A 21,881-nucleotide genomic window follows, 5' to 3' on the forward strand; every position below is an offset into this window, starting at 1 on the left:
GGTCAAGTGTAAGTTTGATCGGATGAGCGGTTCTCGCGAGCACTTTAAGCAGCACTACTGCAAAGCAATCAGGACGTTTTAGATATTCTTTCATATGTTACATGTGAGTGTTTCCTTAAACTATATATCCTCAATTCTTTTCCCCTGCAGATGGTTAACTAGGCAATACACAGAAGTAAATTACTAGTCTGCTTGGAATAAGTTAGTCATACTATAGCCAAGTTTTGGATATCAGTTACCAGACAAAGCCAACATTACATTCTTCAATTACAGAAAAACTTGAATTGATGATTCAAGGAAAATAAACCTTTGACAAAACATGGAGACTTTCTCTGGAGACGGAGGAAGCCTGTGCGCCTGATTTTATCATTTCTGTAGACTATTTTTTATGATTTTTTATACTTTACCATTTTATAATCCCATTTGTAGTTAGAACTGTTTTGTGGTTCAATCCTAACCCAGGGAGAAAGATTAGATGAAGCCTTCATGTGAATGTTCTTTGTTTTTAATATGTCTTACTGCTGCTTATTTTATCTTATTGCTGCATTGATGGCGAGTTGCACATTCAATTTACCTGGTGCAATGACAATAAAGATAATGTATTGTTTTCTATTCCATGAAGTGTTTTTTGTGCGTGACGAGTTCAATAAATCATTTTTTAAAAAGAAGACAAGATGTATCTTGTATGGTTTAAATAAAATCAAAGAATTGCCAAACCCAGATTAGGTTTTCTTGTTTTATTTCAAAGTCATGCCACAAGTTGACATTAAATACAAAAGAAAAAATAATAATTTCAGATTGTAGCTATAAAATAACCACAGTGTAACCGAGAACCAAATTCAACGAACACGCATTGAAAAAGAAAAGGAAAGCTCACGCTGAAAGGAACACACAGACAAGCACACGGTACAGAACATACAGCACAGCTCTCTGAAACCTAGCTATCAGTAAACATACCGGTTTGGAACGCAAGGTAAAGTGGATATATAAAATTAACAAGGTTATAAAATACTGATAAAAGATACTTGTTATAAAGACCGTAGCATCTTCTAGAAGTGTCACCATGCAGTAGGTATTCCAGTCTCCAGTTAATAAACATCAGCAGAAAAATACAAGAAGAATCACAAGCTCATTCCTTGAGTGGACAAGACTCGATCTCATAAAAATGTCAATGACAAGAATGCAGAAGGTTTCCGGTGACCTGGTACAACGGACTCAGATTCAATACAGTCTACAAAAGGCTTTCTTTGAGATAAACATAACACCTGGTGTTCTCTCTCTGGAGCTGTCCTCTAACATTAGACACATGCAGCAGTATCTATGTCGACGAGGCTAATAGCAAGCAAGCCTCAACTGCGATCATGTCATCGTTCCGTCTAGAAGCAACAAACGGGGAAAAAAGCTTCTTCATAATCACAAAAAATTACTTCTTAGGGCTCCGAATTCCACATTTGACCTTGTTCTTAATCCAAGGGTACCTTTTAGCGTCTTACCCTTCCTTAGAGATTTTTAGGGAAACGGTGCCTGTCACACCAAAAACAAGATAATGTGATCTTGACTCTGCCTACTGCTAGCAATGGGAATAACCTTGGAAGTGGCCTTTCATAAACTATGTTAGCATACTTGTTGTTGATTGCTTCAATGGAAGGTGAAGCTTTAAAGAGCTCTGAGGTTTATCAGTACTTGCACAATATAAAAGAATATTGTTTATCTCAAAGCAAATAGTGCCATGTTGTGCTTTACAGTCCCAAATTCCCAAAAGGGAATACTTTTCAGGACTGTTACGCCAAAAACCAACATGATTTAGAGTGGAATGATTGATCGGACTGGGTTGGATTAGCTCTGTTCCAGTCTGTGTCACTCTCATATGTGTGATATCTTAGAAGTCTAATCTTAGATTAAGGAGCATGAATTTGTTTCATTAGGATATTTCCAAACACAGCATCAGACATGAGCGAACCAATGACGTCATTTGAGTTTGGAACACAGGAGCCATCAACAGCTTCAATCGTTTTCAGTTCCATCTGCAGGCTATACAGTCTGCATAGCTGACACCTCTCCTATAAGGATCTCACCCAAACTCTGCATTTATCTTATTCCACTGCATATAAACAGTGCAAGTTGCAGGTCAAGGTACAAGACAATGCAGCAACTGGCGTTCCTTCAGGATTTGTAAGATCATCTACTACTAGAGCTCTGGTCCAGTCACTCAGTATGTCGTCTGGTGTTTTGAGTTAGCCGTAAGATTTATGCTGCTTTCTTACGGTCAAAGGTTAGAAGAAATCTTTGCAAATGGGGGTGAATTTATTGTAAGAGTGGTTTGTCTGGTCTTTGTTCCAGATAGTCCTCAGGTTTGTCCAAAGCTGTCATAAGAAGCTAAGCTAACTTTGCTAGTATCTGCTGTCTAATGCCACTTCTTCAGGTCATCTCCCATCCCGTTGTAGTACGAGGCAGATCACATCATCCTGTTTAAAGAAAATCTTCGACAATTTGGAAAATAATTTGATTCCTTCAAGTATTCTTGCTGATCACCAGAGATAGCGAGCAAGACCTTCTTCCTCTAAAATATATCTTCTAACATCCAGCAAACATGGCTCTCATAATAAGAACTGATAAGTCAAGTTGCTGCTACTTTTATATACATACTGTATACTGCAGGTTACTGAATACAAATATTAGAAAACTGTTTTAATGCATGCAATTGTGCAACATAAGCCTTCTACTTCACACAGTATGTTTATCAAAGTAGCAACAGCGGATTATGTTATACGACACTCTGAGAAACAAAAATATATATTCTGTGATTCTGTCATGGTGCGAGCAGATCTGAAGCGGTTTTGCTACATGCACTGGCATTTTTGGATTCGTAGAAAAGTCACCACCGTTTTTAAGCAGCTCAGCTTCATTCGAATGGTTTCGTGTTCTGAAAACCTGCTTTGGCATGACCGTGCGGAAAGTATGTACAGAACCGATGAGCTTTATAGCAACTATCAAAAAACAGACAAGGTCCGTACACTCCAACCAAGCCTGGTTAGTCTAGTAGCTGGAGTGTTGGTATGTATATTTCTGTGTGTGTGTGTGTGTGTGTGTGTTTGGTGGTTAACAGTGAAAGCCTTAACACGTTTGGCAAAGAATCACAATGCGCAACGATTACAATAAGTAACCATAGTATGAGGATCACTTCCTGACAGAGACAAAAAAACGAATAAGACGTAGTGGAGGAACAAAAAAACAAACAAAAACATGAAAGGATAACTTTGCTTCTCTTGCGTTTGTCCAACTTTTACATAGCAAACATCTTTACAGTATATCTTCAACCCAAAAAGCATCATTTTCAATAGACTCTGTATTTGGCACTGCTGTGGCACACGAGCAGAAGCTCGAAGGGGACCACCTTGATAAGATTTCTTAAGCTTACTTTTGGCTCCTTACTCTTGCTGTTACCGGGGGATTGTAAGTGACTCTGAAGCCAGAATACTCCCATATATCAAAGCTGTCAGGTTGTGTGTTAGAGGTTATATTTCTGTGCCACATCCAAACAAATAAGAAACTGAGGAAGAAAACACTAGTGGCTGCTGCTGGAATGTTGGTCCTGGCATCAGTTGAAGAAGAAGTCTTCAGCTTTAATCCCATTTCCACTGAATTCACATGTAATGCATATAAATGACTTCATGTATTGATAATTGGGCGGATATGAATGAGCAGTTATGCATTTCCATTATTGACTTTGTCTTTTGGACATGTTGAAGATAAAGAGTCTACAAAGATGCTAGCAGCACTGTGGGGCTGTATTTAGACACAGCAACACCATAACGTCAGCATGCTGACATATTTACTACAGCAATGCTAACATGAAGATGTGTAGCAGGTTTAATGTTCAAAAACAATCTACACAACCTTATTTTAGCATTCTAACATTAGGTTTGAGAATCCATCACATAAACGATAAGGCTGCTGCAATTAAAAATACTTGCAGCCATCAATAAATGTTGGCACAGATATAAGAATGGCACAAATGTAAGTTTAAACACTGACTGAAATGAGACTAAGTGTGAATTGGCATTCATAAAAGTACCATGTAGCAGTTAAGACCATTGAGTCATTTTTGTGCAATTGGTTTGTGATAACTGGGACTTGGACAGTCCGACCAGCAAAACAGACGTCAACTTGTGATGTGAGATGTCCAGGTTAAGCCAAAGTGGATTGGCCAAAGGTGTGGGTAATGGAAGTGTTTGTCTGGTAGTCTTTAACTTATGCCATTTTCACCTAGCCCCTGTTTGTGCCTCTAAGGTTTTAACATTAGGTTCAAATCGCAGAGCTAAGTGTCAGTTTTTCTGGATTTCCTTCTGAATAAAATGTTTCATGTATCAGTACCCCTCCAATACCAGCATTATTAAAAATATAGGTACTGTTGGTCTTAAAAACACTTATTGCTGACATTTGCTAACTTTGACCAACATTACACTCTGCACGGTGGTGCAGTGGTTAGCGCTGTTGCCTCACAGCTTGAAGGTTCCTAGTTTGAACTCTGGTTCAGACGTAGTGGGCCTTTTTGTGTGGAGTTTGCATGTTCTCCCAGCGCATGTGTGGGTTCCCTCCGGGTACTCCGGCTTCCTCCCACAGTCCAAGACATGCTCGTTAGGTTCACTGGTGACTCTAAATTGCCCGTAGGTGTGAAAATGAGCATTAAAGGTTAACTGTCTCTGTGTGTCAGCCCTGTGATTGACTTGCGATCCTTCAAGGGTGTACCCTGTCTCTCGCCCAATGGCGGCTAGGATAGGCCCCCTGTGACGCTGAACAGGATAAACGATATGGAAAATGGATGGATGGATAATCTACCTGAAACAAGTTGATTGTTTTTGGGGGGTATGATAGCGGATTGTAGGCATTATTAGAGGCTGATACTGATATTGGCATTAGAACATGCTATTCCAGGGAATCAGATGCTTAGCTCTGTAACTTGACGTAATGGGAAAACAGCAGAGGCACAAACCAAGGCTAATGTCACTTCCTGCTCTGTGTGCTGTCAATTCCAACATTTCCAAGAAGCAGCCAACGCCTTTGGCAGCAAGAATCTCACACATTAACTCTTCATTCAACCCTCAGTTAGTTAGTTATTTTTTCACAGTATTGACCGTGGGGAGATTAGAGTCACACCTGGAAGTCACTGTGTACAATATTAATATTTGTAGTAATGAGACGGGTTGCTTTCTTTTTCCACCAGGGCTCTTAATTAAACCAGCAGCTATTCAGGCACATGCTAACATGTCTCACTCTACTCTGCTTGGCACTGCAGTTTCTAACACTGTCTGTCTGCAAGCTGACATGACCTTTCCCAAATTCAGTCTTGTTATGCTTCCTAACACAGATCTTCTGTCAGACTGAAAACAACACAAAAGAGCACAGAGAAGATAAATAGCACCTAAAAAGTAGTCAACAACTGCTGCTAATGTTCACCGATGCTAGAGGCATTATGAATGCATCACTGTATTACAAGACATAACTGTTTCAAACCTGTTGATATGATCAGACTGACATGTGGTGCATTATTGTAGACATGCTGACTGCTCAAAACTAGCATTTCCAAGACTTTTCAGATAGAAAGAATAAATATATATAGTAACAATTGAACAGTACAATACAAGGCCATGAACATATTGGAAAATAACCCATGCAAGACACATTTATAAAGATGCTGTACACAAAGGTGTGTGATCAATTAAATGCCATGTGTGACAGTTCAAGTAATGGAAAAAGGCGCTGAAAATCAGGAAAACGAACTTGATAGTTTGACTGAAATTAGTCCACTAACTGTTTTACATTCAAAGGAAATGTCTCGATAATGACAGTAACTTTTTGACTCTCAATATGAAACACAGGGAGAAAAAAAATGACGTACAAAAAAAAGTCATTTAACTTGGAATGAAAAGTCTCTGCAATGATATTGCACTTTTGAAAAAACAAAACACGTTGTGATTTTCTGTCTGGGCTTCTGTCACTAAAAGCCTCGGTGCCAAAATTTCAAATTGGATGACCATGTGATCTATGCAAGAAATGCAATAGTTCATCAGAGATAGATTAAATTGTACCAATGATGGTTCAATATGCAAAAGCCGTCTGAAATCCTCCTGAAATCACTCAACAGTTCATCAAATGTCCATTTATAGTTTCCTGCTGCAGAGGCAAAGCCAGGACCAAGGCGATGGCACAGGTTGTTTGGCAGGACGTCTCCTCTGCTCGCCCTCTTGCTCTCATCCTTAAGGGTCTTTTTGCCCCTTTAAAATTAAATAAAGTGCAAGGTGTGTTCTTCCCCTAAAGGGACGTTTCCTTTCGCCTCACACCTTTCCTCGGAATTTGATTTCTTCCAGCTTCAACGTTGATTAACAGAAATACATTCACCCCAAGCACTCCCATTTAGATACTCCCATTTAGAGCAAGGCTGGAACTAGCAGTACATACACACACATACATACGCGCGCACACACACTCACTCACACAAACTCTGAAACACACACACTCACGCCTGTTCTGTGCCAACAGCAGAAGCACAGCTGCTGTCTCTCTGGGTCACGTGGCATGAGTCTTGGCCCGGGCCAACAGACTCAAGTCAGAGGAAGCGTCAGGCAGTGGTGTTGCCGTTAAGAGATGATGTGGCACAGGGGGTGGTGGTTTGTAGCTGGGCCAGGCCAGGCCAGGCCAAGCCAGGCCAGGCCAGGGCGGTCCGAAAGGGACTAAGAGAGCGAAGGGTCTGGCTCATCTTTGGTCCCATAAAGCACTTGATTATGTCAGGGTGAATCTTTGCACTCCGCTAGACTGGAAAGGTGTACACACATGTGGAGGGGGTCAGAGAGGAAGGGTAGCACTATCCAAAGCACCGGCTGCTAAGCTACGACCGGAGAGATGTGCAGCACAGGCAAAGAGTTCAGTTTTTTTAAGCCATGCAGTTTTTAGATCGTCCATAGCAACCGGCAGAAAGCGTCTCGGGGAGTCTGAAATGGTTCTAGTGATGGAAGACGGGAGGCAAGATTTCACACATGAGCGCGCTCACAGAACAACACAGAAAAGCTCTCAGAAGAGGGAGAGAATAGCTGCTGTTGGCTATCGTTTGTAAAGTCCACAGTAAAAAGTGACAGACAGTGCTGCATGCTCTCCAAAGCACCGGCAAACTGGTGAAGACTTGAGGGGTCAAGGTGAGCGGACGGGGCGGGGCGATTATCCACAGATATAAAAGGGTACACATGATGTCCGTATATAAGGAAACTATGACAGAAAGCGAGTGTAATGTAGATTTTTAAGGGACAGAAATGGAGGCTGTGCTAACACTGAGGACAGAGAAGATAAAGAGTATTTAACATAACCCCCCTCCGCCTCCTCAAGGTGGAGAGACAGACTCAACCTTAAGGCAATGCATAGCCCTTGGAAACATTGGCACATGCATGGAGAGTGCAGAAATGTCTGCATACGTATTGGATGTGCATGTATGAATGTGTGTGTCCATGTGTGTTTGGATATAACAAGATGCTGAAAGAAAAGAAGAAGTTTGTAGAGATATATCTGTTAAATTGTAGATCTGTTGTTGGTGACAAAATCTGCAATAAAACCCCTTTTAAGAGCAAAGTACAGATGAAAACGTTCAATCATTTTGGCAAAAAATGGCTCAAAGATAGGAATAAAAAACCCAATGGACAGCTTCCATCTTGAAATAAAGGTACAGGCCTCAAAAAATCCCATGAATTTAAAACTGCAGCAACAGAAAATAGGGAAACAATAAGAGAGAGCGCAACCAGCAGAAAAAAAACGAGCTCCCGCGATGGCTGGAGGATGAACGGTGAACATGAGCGGCGGGCACATTTGAATGCCACCTTAAGAGTCGATCGTTATATTTGTATAAAGGATGGCATCAGATGTTGGTGAGCGTGGTGGAGGTGATGAGGCGCACAGTGAGCGTGCCCGGGAGGTCGTTGTCCTGGCGGCTGCCCTTGTCGCGGAGGTGAAGCGTGTGCTGCTCCTGCCGCTCGTTGGGGTCGCTGAACAGGATCACCTGACCCAGGAAGGTGTCCACGATCATGTTCTTGTTGTAGATCTGTTGGCCGCTCGTGGTGAGGAAGGCAGAAGATCCGAAAGAGGAAATAGGGAAGGAGAGAAGAAGAGAAAAGGCAAATAAGCAGAAGCAAAAGGAAGAAATACACAAGGGACAGGAGGAGGAGGTATAACTTGATAGAAAGTAGCGACTCTGAGAAGCAGAGAGGAAGAAGTGCTGATGTACAGAAGTAAAGCAATAAGTGAAAAATAATAAACCTCACTTACATAGCACCCCTCAAAGAGGAGCTTATATAATGCTCTTTATTTGATTTATAAAATATAGACAATCTAAAAATAGAGTGCAGAACAACAAACAATAAAATAAGTTCAGTGTGAACTTTAAAGTGATCATGATTACTTGGAGAACTGGCATCCACCCAATCTGATACTGACCTTTTTTAAGTACATCAGCTGTTGACCAAATGTTCTCAATACACAACAAAAACTGTTTCCTGTTTCTCTGGGTTAATTACAGAAGTGAGACAACATATGTAAAGCTACTGTCATGAGTTTCTAGTTTAGTTCCGGTTTTCTTGTATTTTGGTGTTCAGTTATTATTTCTTGTTTAACCATGTCACTTTGTCTCCCTGTCATGAGTTTTCATTGTTCAATTTTGTATTTAATATATTGTGTTCTTGTCTTGATTTAGTCTTGTTTAGTTATGTAATTTATTTGTGTTTTATTGTCTAGAGATTTTCTGCATGAGTTCTACTATCACAGTCCTGAGTTTGGTTTTTAGTGTTTCCTGTTTTACTTTGTAGTTCTTGCCTTATGTATGTTTTGTCTTGTTTTACTTCCTGCCTTTGTGTGTTTTCCCGCCTGTTGAATTATGTGCCCTGCCCTTATTGTTTTCACCTGCTCCCTTGATTGTCTCACCTGTGTCTGATTAGCCTCACCTCCTAAGTTTATTTAGTCTTTGTGCTCCCTTGTCTCGTTGCCTGTTCATTGTGATCCATCGTACGTGAGTCTATGTCGTCCATCCTGTGTCGTCCTTCTCTGAAGTTTTGTCTATGTCCATGATGGATATTCTTCGTGCTTCCCCTAACCCCTCATGTCTCTTCGATTACCTGTTCCTGGTTTTGTTGTAAGTTTTTTGCCCCGCCTTTTTGATTTTCCTTTTTGTCTTTTGTTGGAGTTAGATTTTGTTTTTGCGTTTTTTGCCTTCTGTTTATTAAACCTATTTATCTAAGTCTGCATCTGGGTCCTCACCTTTTTGTTTAACTCAAAACCGTGACAGCTACTGCTATCTCCCGCATCTGCAATAATTAAAGTAATAATCTCAAGATTTTCATTTAAATAAATGTCTGTTAAGTCACTATCTTTCGCCGAATGAGGTAACACAATGGTGATTGAGCCTATGACCCACTGATGAAAGCCTTTGCATTTGCAGTATTATGGACTGGGTGTCTGTGGCGGAAAAAATCACAAGCGGCGCCCAGTTAGTGACACGTTTTCCATCAGCCAGCAGTGGTTGGTCTGCCAGAGAGGGTAGGCGGAGCTAAGCTGCTGCTTTTCCGGACTCTGCAAGTGTTGCGAGTAAACAGTAATCTACTATGGCTGAACAACCAAAGAAAAGATTGATGACTACAGATACAACTTCAACAATAAGGATGATAAAATCCATAGAAAAAGAAACAAACTCGACGCTCAGATGAAGGCAAGCAGTCTAAAAAGGAAAGCGACCGTCAGCGAGGAAAATCAAGAGTTACAACTGGAGCCAACCGTGGACGTCACACATGCAGCACTGTCTGGATATCTGGGAAGTGTGCTCCCGCAATTACCGTTTGTCGCCATAGGTGCCGCCAAAGAGAACGAAACTGAGATCTTCGAGGTTACAACTTTAATGCAGTTCAATGTGTAGAATTGCAGGCATCAATGAAGGCCGTCAATGATTTGTCAATAGCCGTGGTTGCATACAATATTTCTATTACTGTTACTGAAGATTCCAGGTCAACATGGAGTAGCAGCATGTTGTATTAATGTTATAATTAAGAAGTGACATGGAGTTATATCCTTAGGTTTTGTTGCTATTATTTTGATGAATTGTACTTTTAGGGAAGATGGATGATCACAAAGCTTTTTCAGTATCAGTCGGAAGTTTGGGTATGACAGAAAAGGATGATGCACACTTTTGTCTCCTGTCCCCGGAATACCAAAGATTCAATTTCACAGGTCTGATTGAGGAAATGCAACATCGCATTACCAACAATCATTCTCTAATAAGAACAATGGCGGACACATATTGCCTGATATTGAGCCTGTAACTGATTGGTAACGGGTGTTCAGCAAATTTACTCAGCATTTCCTTTCTCGTGTGATATACTCACACACATAGAGAGATGCTGAAGGGGAGCTTGATAGAAAAGGCAGCTGAGAATTGTGGTTTCATGGAGTTCAAACAGTGAGTTAAAAGTGTAGAGGTGTATAATGCAACATACATAATTAAAAAAGGGGCTTCCAAAAGGTGCAGGAACTTTTCGGTGGCAAGAACTCAGGAAGTTAACCTGCTTTAAATGTTGCCCCTGAATGATACTTAAAGGTGTAATCACAACCGTAAAGTGTACCCCCGCAGCCCCCGCAAGGCGGGGGGCCCTCACAGTCCATATGGTGTACTGAAAAAAAAAAGTATCTATCGGGGCTACTATTTACAGACGTGGGACGATGATTTCTGGGACGGCAAGTGTTCTGGTTTCCGTTTGTACTACGCTTTTAGTCCGAGTAATATTGACCATTCATGTATCAGCAGGCTGCGGCGTATGCAGGAAAAACAGTCTGTGTAGAGAGCAAAAGCAGGCGAAATGTAATGCGCCATAATGACATCCCAGCTCCTATCAGCATCATCTGATGATGATTTAGCTTCTTATTCATCTCTATAAACAGACATCTGCATGCTAACAGCTAACAATCTGCTCTCGATCTAAAATTTGATAAATTCCCTTGACGCTGTCACGAAAGCCATTCAGCGCTCAGATTTCCTGACTTCCTCGAATGCATCAGAAATGATCAATCCGACCGCCGTTCAACAAATGAACATTTTAAAAGTAGTTTTTTTCTCCTCTTGAGGACAGACCTGACAAAGCTTCATTTTTACTTCTTACAAATCTGCATCATGATGTTGAACTTTCGGCAAAGTTAAGACTCGTTAATTGAAGTAAATCACAAGAAAAATGGTTTATCTATCTGTAAACAATGCAGCACGCGAAAAATAAAGTCTTGACTGGAAGTCGTTCATGCCGTTTACCGCGGGATGTTCACCAGTGTCCGCAGAGGCTATATCATCATCAGACTATAGCTGATCGAATCCGAGATTGATCGGGGGCATCCAGGGGTCTCCCTCACCTGAGCTTAAAGCTGCGGGGCGCACGGTGGTCAATTTAAAAACACAATAGAGTAAAAACCGCAACATGTATGTTAAAAAACTCAAACTGTGTCCAGTGTTATAAAGTGGTCTTTTAAATTTCGTTGCCACTTTGAAATGATAAGTATCCTCACTATGAAAGGTGTTAAAATTCGTCTGCTGTGTGCTGCAGTAAATGGGCCCACTCAGGATTAGCTGCGGGGGGCCTCACGTGTTTGTGTTACGGTGCTGGGTGTAATAAAGTCACTGCTCGTGGGGTTCAAAAGGTTCAAGGCATTAAGTGATAGAGTTTGCAGTTTCTAAACATCTCTAATTGGTCAAACAAAAAACGTTAAAATGCTACAGCAACTACAAGTTGTGTAGAGCTTCATTTGCAAAATAAGCTCTGGGAAATACTTGTGCTATTAATAAACATTGCAAGCAAAGTTAGGGGCTCCGACTGGATTAAAAAAGAGAAAATGTTGACATAAGAGAATGAGCTGTTGAGAGCTAGTGAATAAATGAGAGAAAGTGAGCGACAGAGATATAAAGCTTTATCTTCTGATTGATGACTTTTTATTTCTACTTTAAAACCTCAATGAAACACTCAGTGACTCGACTACTTTGAAGAGAGGCACTCTCAGTTTTCTTCTTCTTCAAGGCTTCTTTTTATTCATTCAGTACAACCAACTTAACATCAAAGACAAACAACAGAAGGACTGTGTTGTTTCTTTGTCTTTCGAAATTGCATTATAAATGCAGTCTTTCTTTTCCAATCAGTCACAGGTTTAATTAATCGTCACTGCTCTTCAAATGTGGCGGAAACTCAAGCAGGAATTTGCAAAAGGGAATTCTTATTTCTGCTTTGTTTTCTAAGGTAGATTCCTCAGGCTGCATTGTTCATGAATCTTTTTTAATTTTATGAAAGATTATGTTTTGATAGGGAGCTGCAGAAATTGCATACTGTGCCTGTTAGTGAGTGATTATTAATTCCAAAATTGGTTAGAACTGACTCTTTATAGTGGTAGATGTTTTAGGTCTACAGTAGGTTCTGATAACTCGCCCTCAACAAAGTATCTCCTGTTGCCTTTAAGATCTGTGAATCTGTGGAGTTTGATATTCCATCCTTTAAAGTTCTTAAACTAACAGTGTTTTTGCAACATCTACAACATCAGGCATGCTGGAAGTTGTGTAAACCGAAGGTGTCTCCGAGGACTAATCTTTTGATGTCTGACAGCTACCATTCACCGGACCTGAGCTGCCACATTTGCATCTTTTACGAATGTTTGGCTCAGCTAGTTCTCAGTGTCTGCAGAGAGTGACAGCTCACCTCGATGTGGATTCCCTCCTTGGGTTTCTTGCGGTAGAACAGGCCTTTGATGTCGAAGTTTGGGCACCGTGTGTCCTTTTGAACTGGAGAACGAACCCTCTCTCCTTCACAGGTGATGATCACGTACGGATCTACAGCTGAAGGAGGGAAAAAGCTTTTAAATCAGTAGATTGTGCTGATGACAAACACTGCGATAACTATCTATGTGGTTTGTTTAAGCATGTCTTATGTTATGTATCTTATGTTAAATAAAAACTATATTGTCTGTCCGAACTGTATTTTGTCCAATTTTCTTTGAATAATTATCTGAAAAAAGCTTAGATTTATCTGTAACCCTTTGGAGGTGCCTGACCCTTCGTTTGGAAACCAACAGACAAAACTCGCTGAGTGTGTATAAAGCAGTTAAAACTAGCTCCACACCCGGGATGTGCATTTAGATTTTTTTTTTAACCGGTTAACCAACAAGATTAAAATGTACTGTTTGGATTGGATAAAAGTCTGGGACCCATGCAGACACTTTCCCAGCGAGTCCCCAGGTCTCCACCACAGCAATTAGTGTGCACGCGAGGTTGTCAGCTGTGTGTGGCTGGCTGCCATGCTCTGTGTTAGGAGGATGACCGATTTAACCTCCCAGGCCCCATCAACATAGTGGCACGTTATTGTCACGTAGCTCTCTGTTGTGAGCGCCGTCCAGCAGTCAGTTGTAAGGGCTATAAACTTGGCCCTACCCAGTTGTGTTTTCAGCTCTTTTTTACTTGTCACGTGTTTTTGTTTTGCTAGTTTAATTTTGCTTGGCTCAGCTAAGAACAACAAAACGTGTGTTTCCCAAATGTAATATGTATAATGAAAACAAAGGCACATTTTTATTTAACCGGTAGTATAAACCAGTTACAATTTTTAACGGTCGGTTAACGGTTAACCGGTTAAAGTGCACATCCCTACTACACCAAACAGCAATACAGTAGAATGCTGCTCATATATTGATGCATCAGTATTAACAATCTAATGATGAAGAACATGATAATATAGTTTTTTATAATTGATATTTTTCATCTGATACTCCTCCTGTTGTGTTCGGGTCAAATCTGACTGACTAATTTCATCAATCATAAATATTGTTTTGACATTTGATTGCCTCAAGGTCTCATGATATCCTCCACACTTGGCATTTGAACATATAAAATTGCTGATCATCACTTTCATTGAATTTAGTAGTAGTTTGAAATAGTTGAAGTTGAAGTAGTTTAGTCAACTTTGTAACACCTGTGGTGCTTCCGGTCAAAAATGGCCGCTAAAGGAAATGAATGGGTAACGCTAGATTATGTTCATCCATCAGATGGAAAACATCCCCATTCACACCCACTCATCCACACATTCCCCCATGACGACAACACATTTCAGAGTGAACAACTTTTGAACCAGATGAAGAGGAGATTGAAGTTGAACCAGAGATAGAGGAGGACGTCTCAGAGATGGAAGACAACATCGATGGATTTTGGAAAACATTTTCAGTGTATATTCTTTGTATATTCACTGCAGTTATTCATGTTAAACACTAGTCTGAGACATTGTTTACAGCTTAAAAAGGTATTAAATAAAATTAGGTGATGGGTAATGGTTTATGTGTTAATGTAAGAGCAGTTAAAACAGACCGGGAACACCAAAGTAAGGAGGGAGAAATGAACACGACAGGAGGGTTAAGTACATCTTGCTGACAATGCTGTTGTATGTAAAGCATTAAGGTTTATTTCTACATGAATAAAGGGTACACATGATGAATTTTACTTGGATTAGAAACATTTCTGACTTTGGCGCCCTCCTGTGGACACCGTGGCAGTCACCACGAGGATCTCTGCATAAACTGCCCAGATTTTCTGTCTCATTTTTAAGAGATGGCAATGTAATAATTTAAAGACACCATATGTACAAAACAAATCTACACATTGTGGATTTAAAAGAGTGGGTTGCAAACGTTACAGGTTTGTGCACACACTGTAGGAGCTTAAAGGGTGTAAGGATTGTACTACAGGCTAGAACTAAACTACATCTTCAGCAGATGGTGCTACGGTACCTTGTGCTTTGCTCGGACGTCTTTTCTTATTGGGATTGAGGCAGTGAAGCTCTGTGGGTGTTTGGAGGAGTTCACAGTGTTTTAAAACACAGGAACATGATCATAAACATGCAAAAAATACTATGTTAACAACTCAGAGCCAAGCCAGGATACAGCTTTGTTTGGTGGTCCTACCTCCATTGGAGTCCTGTCCCTGCAGACCCTCAGCGTTCAGTACATGGACCTGAGTGACCAGCTGAGGGTAGCCACACATCCCCGTCCAACACGTCTGAGGAGGCTCGTCCAGAGACAGCTCTCTGGGAAACAAAGAGGGTACGTGATGGTTACAGAGCTGTTTGTTTTTGGGCTTCTGTTCAGTAAAAGTACTTCCAATAAGTCTGGGTGATTTGGCAAACAAATAGGCTAACAGTAACAGGTCCATCTCGTGTTTTGGGGGGATTTTGGCACTTTATTTCCTTCCTCCTCGAAAGTTGTGCTCTGAAAAATAATTAACTAGTAAAGCATAATCCAATGTGCAATGCAATGTCTGTTCCCATTTTAAAAAGATTACATCACATCAGCAGTAAGAAATCAGATTTACTTGCAGTCTGAAGGCACATCAGTGAAGACACGGAGCAGGAAGTCGCCCTGCTGCCCGGGGTCAAAGGTTGTGGGAATGATGACGTAGCGGCCCTCCTTCAGCTCCTTCCTGAGGAAGACGCAGCGTGAGTTGATGTAGATGGAGCCCGCTACTTTCTGCTGGGCTGAGTGCATACGGTACTTTCGGTTAAGCTCCACCTGCAGCATGAGAACATGTTAAGAAGTGTGTCCAGATGAGGTTTGTATTCGATTCTTAACTGTTTAAGATTTGTGGAGGCTTCTGGGTATTTGTGCGTGGTTCTACCCGGTGAATGTCGAAGCCAATGGCGAGGTTTTCCCCTTTGCCCTCTTTGGGTGTGGCTCTCTTTTCTTTTTGCTGCAAGCAGATCAGCACCTCGTCCTCCACTTTCTTCACATCAAACACGTACTGAAAGATAGAGAGAGAGACGGGGATGCCACGTCACACTCTAGCACAGCTCAGAAGGCCTCTCTATAGACACACAAGTATATGACCTGGACTAACCTGAGGGTTCTGCAGGAAGGTGGCCTTGTGATTGATGCAGCCTCCGGACCGGTTGCGCAGGGGGTCCTGGCGGTGGACCCAGGAGCCCCTCATCACCTCCTCCTCCCAGGTTTTGTGGATGCTCAGGTAGGAGGTGTTGATGAGGCGGCACAGGATCAGGTCAGTGAAGTACTGGCAGAAGTCGTCGAACGTCATCCTGCAGGAGGGCAGGAAAAGGAGAGGAGAGAAGAGACCGGAGAGAGTGGATACCAACTAGAGGGAAAAGCTCGAAAGAAGAAGAACCTTCAACAGGTGCAAAAATAGAGGAAATGAGATCAGGAACAAAGAAAAGGGTTACGTGTTAAAGGGAGACGAGGAGTTCTGGTGCTGACATGGAATTAATGACTTAAGCTTAACTCTTAGCGATACGCTAAACATCATTATTTGACCATTTTAAAGGCTGAAATCCCCCATAATCTACATATTTTAAGGGGCAGGTCTAGAAAATGTAGATGGAGGGGACAGGCTGGGGCACAGACTCAGAGAAGGGTGACACACCAACTGTACACCAAGTATAAAAAGGTATGTTTTCTGTAAAAAGGGCTGCAAAATAAGAACCTTCGCCTGTGATAAAAACTCGCAATAACATTTCACTTACATTTGTAAAAGCACATTGCCAATTGTCGATGCAATGCAACCAACGAGACAGCTTTCTATCATACATCACGAGTCGCTTCCTGCAGGATTATATGAATGTTTGTGTTGAAAAGCCTCTGTAGTGACGGTTAAACAAACAGTGAACTTACGTTTCCAGTGTGTACGATACCGGTATGGAGGTTGTGTTAGCGTGACAAGCAGCGAGCGTGACGAGCGGTAAAAACCATGCGTTCTTCCAATCACCCATACGTAGCTGTCAGCTGTTTCCCCTGTGCCCCTTGTAGTTTCCACCTACCACCACCGACCTACACTGCCACCTGTGGCAAACTGGTGTAGGCAACAAAATGTACACAAAAATACACCAGTACAATGAATGGCTCCTATAGCTTCTTTAAAGGAGCAGTTCAACATTTTGGGTAATGCTCTTTTTTAATTTATTGCAATGAGATGAGATGATCAACATCACTCCCATATCGGTCATTTAAATGTGAAGGGTTAAAGGCTTAACATTTATTCAACATATTGAGTCTCACAGATTTTCTAATCAGGCTCTCAGTAAGAAAACAACAGAGCACATTTCCCAAAATGTTGCCAAAAATATTGTATATGCTTTTACCATGCCAGCACCACCTTAATAAATAGGTCTAAGATAAGGGAACATGACTAGTACATTTGTGGTTCTCACCAGAACTCGCCGTCGTCCTGCACGGTGACACCGAGCTTTTCTCTCTCGCTCTTGCTCACCTTGTTCCACTCCTCCGAACTGCAGAGAACAGAGACAGGAGAGCAAACACAAGCATTAGAGAAAAGACGAACACTACGGTGTCGATGTTAAACACACAATTTGAAGATTTTTGTTGAGATTATTTTTTATTTTTCAAAGCCTTTATAGATAGAACAGCTGAAGAGAGGAGATACTGGGTGAAGAGAGAGGGACAGGACATGCAATAAAGGGCAGAGGGCGGGAGTCAAACCTTTAGATTATGAGAGAGATTATTTTGTGTGAAACTGACCAGCGGGCAGTAGTATGAGATTTAACATTGATGGCTTTATCCACAAATAACTGGCTCATGAAGTAACATTTTTTTATAGTGATTGATTTTAGAACCTTTGAAGTTCCCCTATAGGTAATTCTAATTCTAATTATGTATTTAGACACAACACTAGCTACAGAGCTACTGAGGTGGCTAACCCAGGACTGACCTGGCTGATGCGCTTTGCCTGGCTTGCTGTCAACCTTAACGGATGCAGTGCTGTTGGTGGTTTCGAATCAGACTTAATTGGAGTAAAACCCCCTCCAGTGAACATCAAGAGTTTAACCTTGTAAACATCTCCATGTGGTGTTTTTCATGTGCTATCAGGGACAACATGAGCAGTCATCTCCATGGCTGGGCCTGTCTACTTTTAAACTGCAGTGTACCAAGGACAGGCTGAACAACACGTTTTCACATTGGCAGGTTTGAGACGTCACAAACCTAAGGAGCCAATCCCGTTATTGGACGGGGTGACGCTATGCATATCATTATGTGTAACCTATGGCAACCACTTTGGCAATGCGCGAGCCAGCTGTAACCGTCCTCCGTTTGCAAACTCACTACTGACTGCTAAAGTTAAACGTTACTACTACTAATTATTATATGTCGAGCTAGCTAAGTTTCAACAAGTTGCCACTAAACGATGGCAGAGACGTGTTTTGTTTTCGCGGTTGGAAATTGCATAGCTGGCGGGGACTATGCAGATTCGGAATTTTTAATGAGGGAGAAGAAAGAGATGCCTAGGGAGGATATTGACAAGGTAATTAAATGTATTAAACACATACCAGACACATATTTCAAGCAGAGCATTTTATATGTCTTAAAACATGACTGGAGCTGGTCTTTAAAGGATTTCTCACTAAGTCCATGTAAAACAGTAAATTCCAGCGAACATCCAGCCTAAACACACAACTTACAGTGACAGTAATATTTGCGCTGTAGCAGTTTGCCTTTCCGGGATCACACACCTGAATTAAGACAGTGACCTTCCTACCCTTTATACCCAAGATGCATCGGCCCAGCAACACCTACAGAAGACACAGGAGATTAAGCTCAACTGGATACATTAAAACCCCTAATTTGGCTCTTACAGCTGGTGTGAATCATTGTTGCACAGTCCACCCTTACTGGTTCTTCAGGAAAGTGTTTTCTTAAAGAAAAACAAACAATGAATGAATGAATGATTAGAAGGATATTTATGTAAATTTAAAGTGGGATTATTTTAATAATTCTAATGAGTCTAATGAGTTTAAATTTGAAGTTACTGCATTAAGCTCTGATATATAAATGATGCATGTGTCTATCCCTCATGGGCACTATTATCTTAAAGGGTCCGATATAAAAAGCTGTGTGTATTTATTACCATGACTCATACCTTAACATCAAGGTCCATCCTCTATTTACTGCTAAGGGGGAAACACACTCATTTACTGGCTGCATTAGCTCTGTGTTTATGTCTCGTGTTGATGATTCACTGACAAACATCCACATCTCAACAGTCTGTCAGACTGCATTTACATTAACAGGCTTTATCAAAGCGTGAATTAATTATTCAGGGAGGGCGGGTGAGTGATTGAGAAAGAAGAGAGAGGAGTCACGTCTCTTTAATAACAACTCTCTCTCTCTTTCTTGCTTTATCAATAATTCAGGCTCCATTATGATCCTGCTTTACCACCTCCCTGTTTGTTTTAGGAGTCTGGGAGCAAACAATTCAAAGACAAGAGAGGCGTCGAGGGAGCTACTTTATCTCAGCCTCACCTGTTCCCCTAAGAAGAGGAGGGGAGCACGAATGCAGAGAAAAAAGCTGGAATGAAACTCTCAGCCGCTCTGCCACCTGATTGAATGTCAACTTGTGCAAACGGGTCATTTTGATTCACACAGACGTTTAAATTGAGGGTTTAGTCGGCTCAATTTTGGCCCGTCTGTTTTGGGAGGGTTCCTGAAAAGCAATATCTAAGCTGCACTTTACTGCTTGATACTCAAACAAGCAACGCTCCAGCAAGGCTGAAGTAAATCAGTCAGTGTTCATTGTGCAGTTTTGTTCCCTACCTTGTGGGCTGTTTTTTGTTTTGTTCATCATGTGCACTCTCTTAGTAATACTGAGAGCCAAGGGGACATGTGCGCTTTGTCATTTTACAAATCAAATCAGTGAAATTGGCTAAATGGTTCAGGTCACACTGAGGTCACGTCTGAAAGGACAAATGCATCGTTTTCGTTGCTTTGGAAACGTTTCACGTCTGACTCGCTGTGTGGAATAAGGACAAAAGGATAAAGAGGGCTCAAAAAGACAAGATGAGATAACAAGCTGCAGTAGTTACTCCATGCCTGTAGGTGGCAGTTTTGTGGTTACCTGTCGCTCCAGGGGCCGCTCCACTCCTTCTCTCCCCAGGGGTTCCTCATGCGGATCATGTGCAGCTTCTCCGACTTGAAGAAGGCCAGCAGTCCGTGTCCGAGCCGCACTTTCTTTACGTCCGTCACAGCGTAGGCGTGACCTTTGACCAGGCCACAGTCCAGCCGAGCCTCCATGTCCTCTATAGTGGTCGCCTGGAAAACATAAAACAGGGAGCTTTAGTGGTTGGATACAGATGCTTCTATGGATCTCTAGAAATATGTAAAAGAGGGAGGTGGACAGAGGAGTTTCTGTCAAGGACAGAGGGACACAACAAAGGTCCTCTGGTGGGAATGAACCAGGGACTTTGCTGCTGCAGCTTAACTCCTAAGCGCTGGGGGTGCTGGCTTCTGTTTCTTACAACTGTTGCATGAAACTTAAACTAATTGTTCCACAGACTTTTATGATCCAAATATGCAGAGAACAACTGGTCAACACACGTATTGGAGTTTTTAATTAATAACATTGTATGGAGTGATGCATAGATAAGAGCTAATATAAGGGCTGAGGCTACAATACTCGACTGCATAAACTAAAATCATCATGTTGGTGAGTTTCAGCCTTTCTTGCCTGGGTAACCACACACATTGGAAGGTTTTTGTTGTGTGTGTTATTGAGCAAATAACAATGATGTGCCGCTTTCAAATTTCTGCAATGCACCATTTTTAAATGGACGGCTTTGGATGGTGGAGGAAAACGGAGGAGAATCATTGGACACTGTTATCAGAAAATTGGTTCTTCGATCCAATAATTACGTGTTCAGTCAGTGGACACATTACACTGCCTATTTCATACAACAACAACTGAGAGCCTGATTAAAATGGCACACAGACAATTGGAACACAGAAAGGACTAATAGATGTGCTACTTAATGGGTTTCTAAAACAATAGTTGATGGAAATACAATCCGCGAGAAGGAACTGATCCCAAGTGTGAGTCCAGTGTTGGTGAAAGGCCAGCTAATGGCAGTTAGACGATCTTCTGCCGCAGAAGGACCAAGTCTAGTTTTATACTCTGATCATATAAAACCATCTCAATGACACCCTGTGCAAGTCATTGAACCGGCGTCTGAACGAGTTTTCAGTATTCCTCACATGTCTTCTCATTTTCTGAGATCTTTGGAAAATAAATCATGTGTTTAAGCCAAAATTGTCCCAGAATCCAAAAGTAAACATGAACACAATTTTAAGCTTTCTAATTGGATGTTACAAATGCACCTTTGGAGTTGAAGTTTAATTTTACTTTGAAGACTTTAACTAGCTTGTACCAGAAATGATCAGTCGATCATCTTATGAGCTGAGATTCAACCAGCTGAGATTTTCATGCTGATCCAATCTGTAAGTAAGTCACATTTTCTATAGTAGAAAAAGTGTTTTCACCTCTTGAACATGGTGCCCAAAATAGCTCCTCTTACTTGGCAACTCTATTAGAGTCTGTTTTGTTCAACAAATACTGTATCAGGTCTTATTGGAGATACATCTCCAGCCCCTGCACCCTCAACACTGGAGCCCCACAGGGCTGTGTCCCCACCACCCCACAATGGACTGTTTGAGTGGCTACACTCTGGCTGTTGCCTACGTCACATCAAGGCGAACACAGAGAGACTTGGGAAGAGCTTCTTCCCTGATGCTGTCAGGACTGTAAACTCTGCCCTTCCCTCGTCAAACTGTAGAACCTCATAACAATACACTGTGGAATTATGACTGCATACACACACTGCACATTGACATGTACACCTTCTTATTTTTTATATTCTTACTACATTTATGTCGCTTTAGTGCTTTTATTTTTACTCTTATGCATGCCTTGCGTTAGAGTCTTGTATGAGCATGTGACAATAAAAAATCTTGAATCTACTGACCATTCCTACGTCCCGCCCTTCTTAGTTGGGTTTGCTAGG

At 41.5% G+C, this 21,881-nt stretch overlaps 1 protein-coding gene across 1 annotated transcript in view; it reads right to left on the minus strand.

Annotated features, from left to right (window-relative positions):
• Positions 1-7,467: 7,467 nt before the first annotated feature.
• The window catches only part of capn5b (calpain 5b), a 59,879-nt gene continuing 45,465 nt past the window's right edge, over positions 7,468-21,881 (minus strand). Inside the window, exons 6-13 of the mRNA XM_069670493.1 lie at positions 19,943-20,136; positions 17,244-17,321; positions 15,923-16,118; positions 15,704-15,826; positions 15,401-15,597; positions 14,995-15,116; positions 12,750-12,880; positions 7,468-8,083 (exon numbers count right to left, since the gene is read on the minus strand). Coding sequence (XP_069526594.1) covers positions 7,901-8,083; positions 12,750-12,880; positions 14,995-15,116; positions 15,401-15,597; positions 15,704-15,826; positions 15,923-16,118; positions 17,244-17,321; positions 19,943-20,136 — 1,224 coding nt within the window. The 3' untranslated portion in view covers positions 7,468-7,900. The remainder of the gene's footprint in view (positions 8,084-12,749; positions 12,881-14,994; positions 15,117-15,400; positions 15,598-15,703; positions 15,827-15,922; positions 16,119-17,243; positions 17,322-19,942; positions 20,137-21,881) is intronic.

The sequence above is a fragment of the Semicossyphus pulcher genome, unplaced genomic scaffold (genome assembly GCF_022749685.1).
Source record: "Semicossyphus pulcher isolate SPU_LCO1_2020_fin unplaced genomic scaffold, fSemPul1.0.p SCAF_10, whole genome shotgun sequence".
NCBI lineage: Eukaryota > Metazoa > Chordata > Actinopteri > Labriformes > Labridae > Semicossyphus > Semicossyphus pulcher.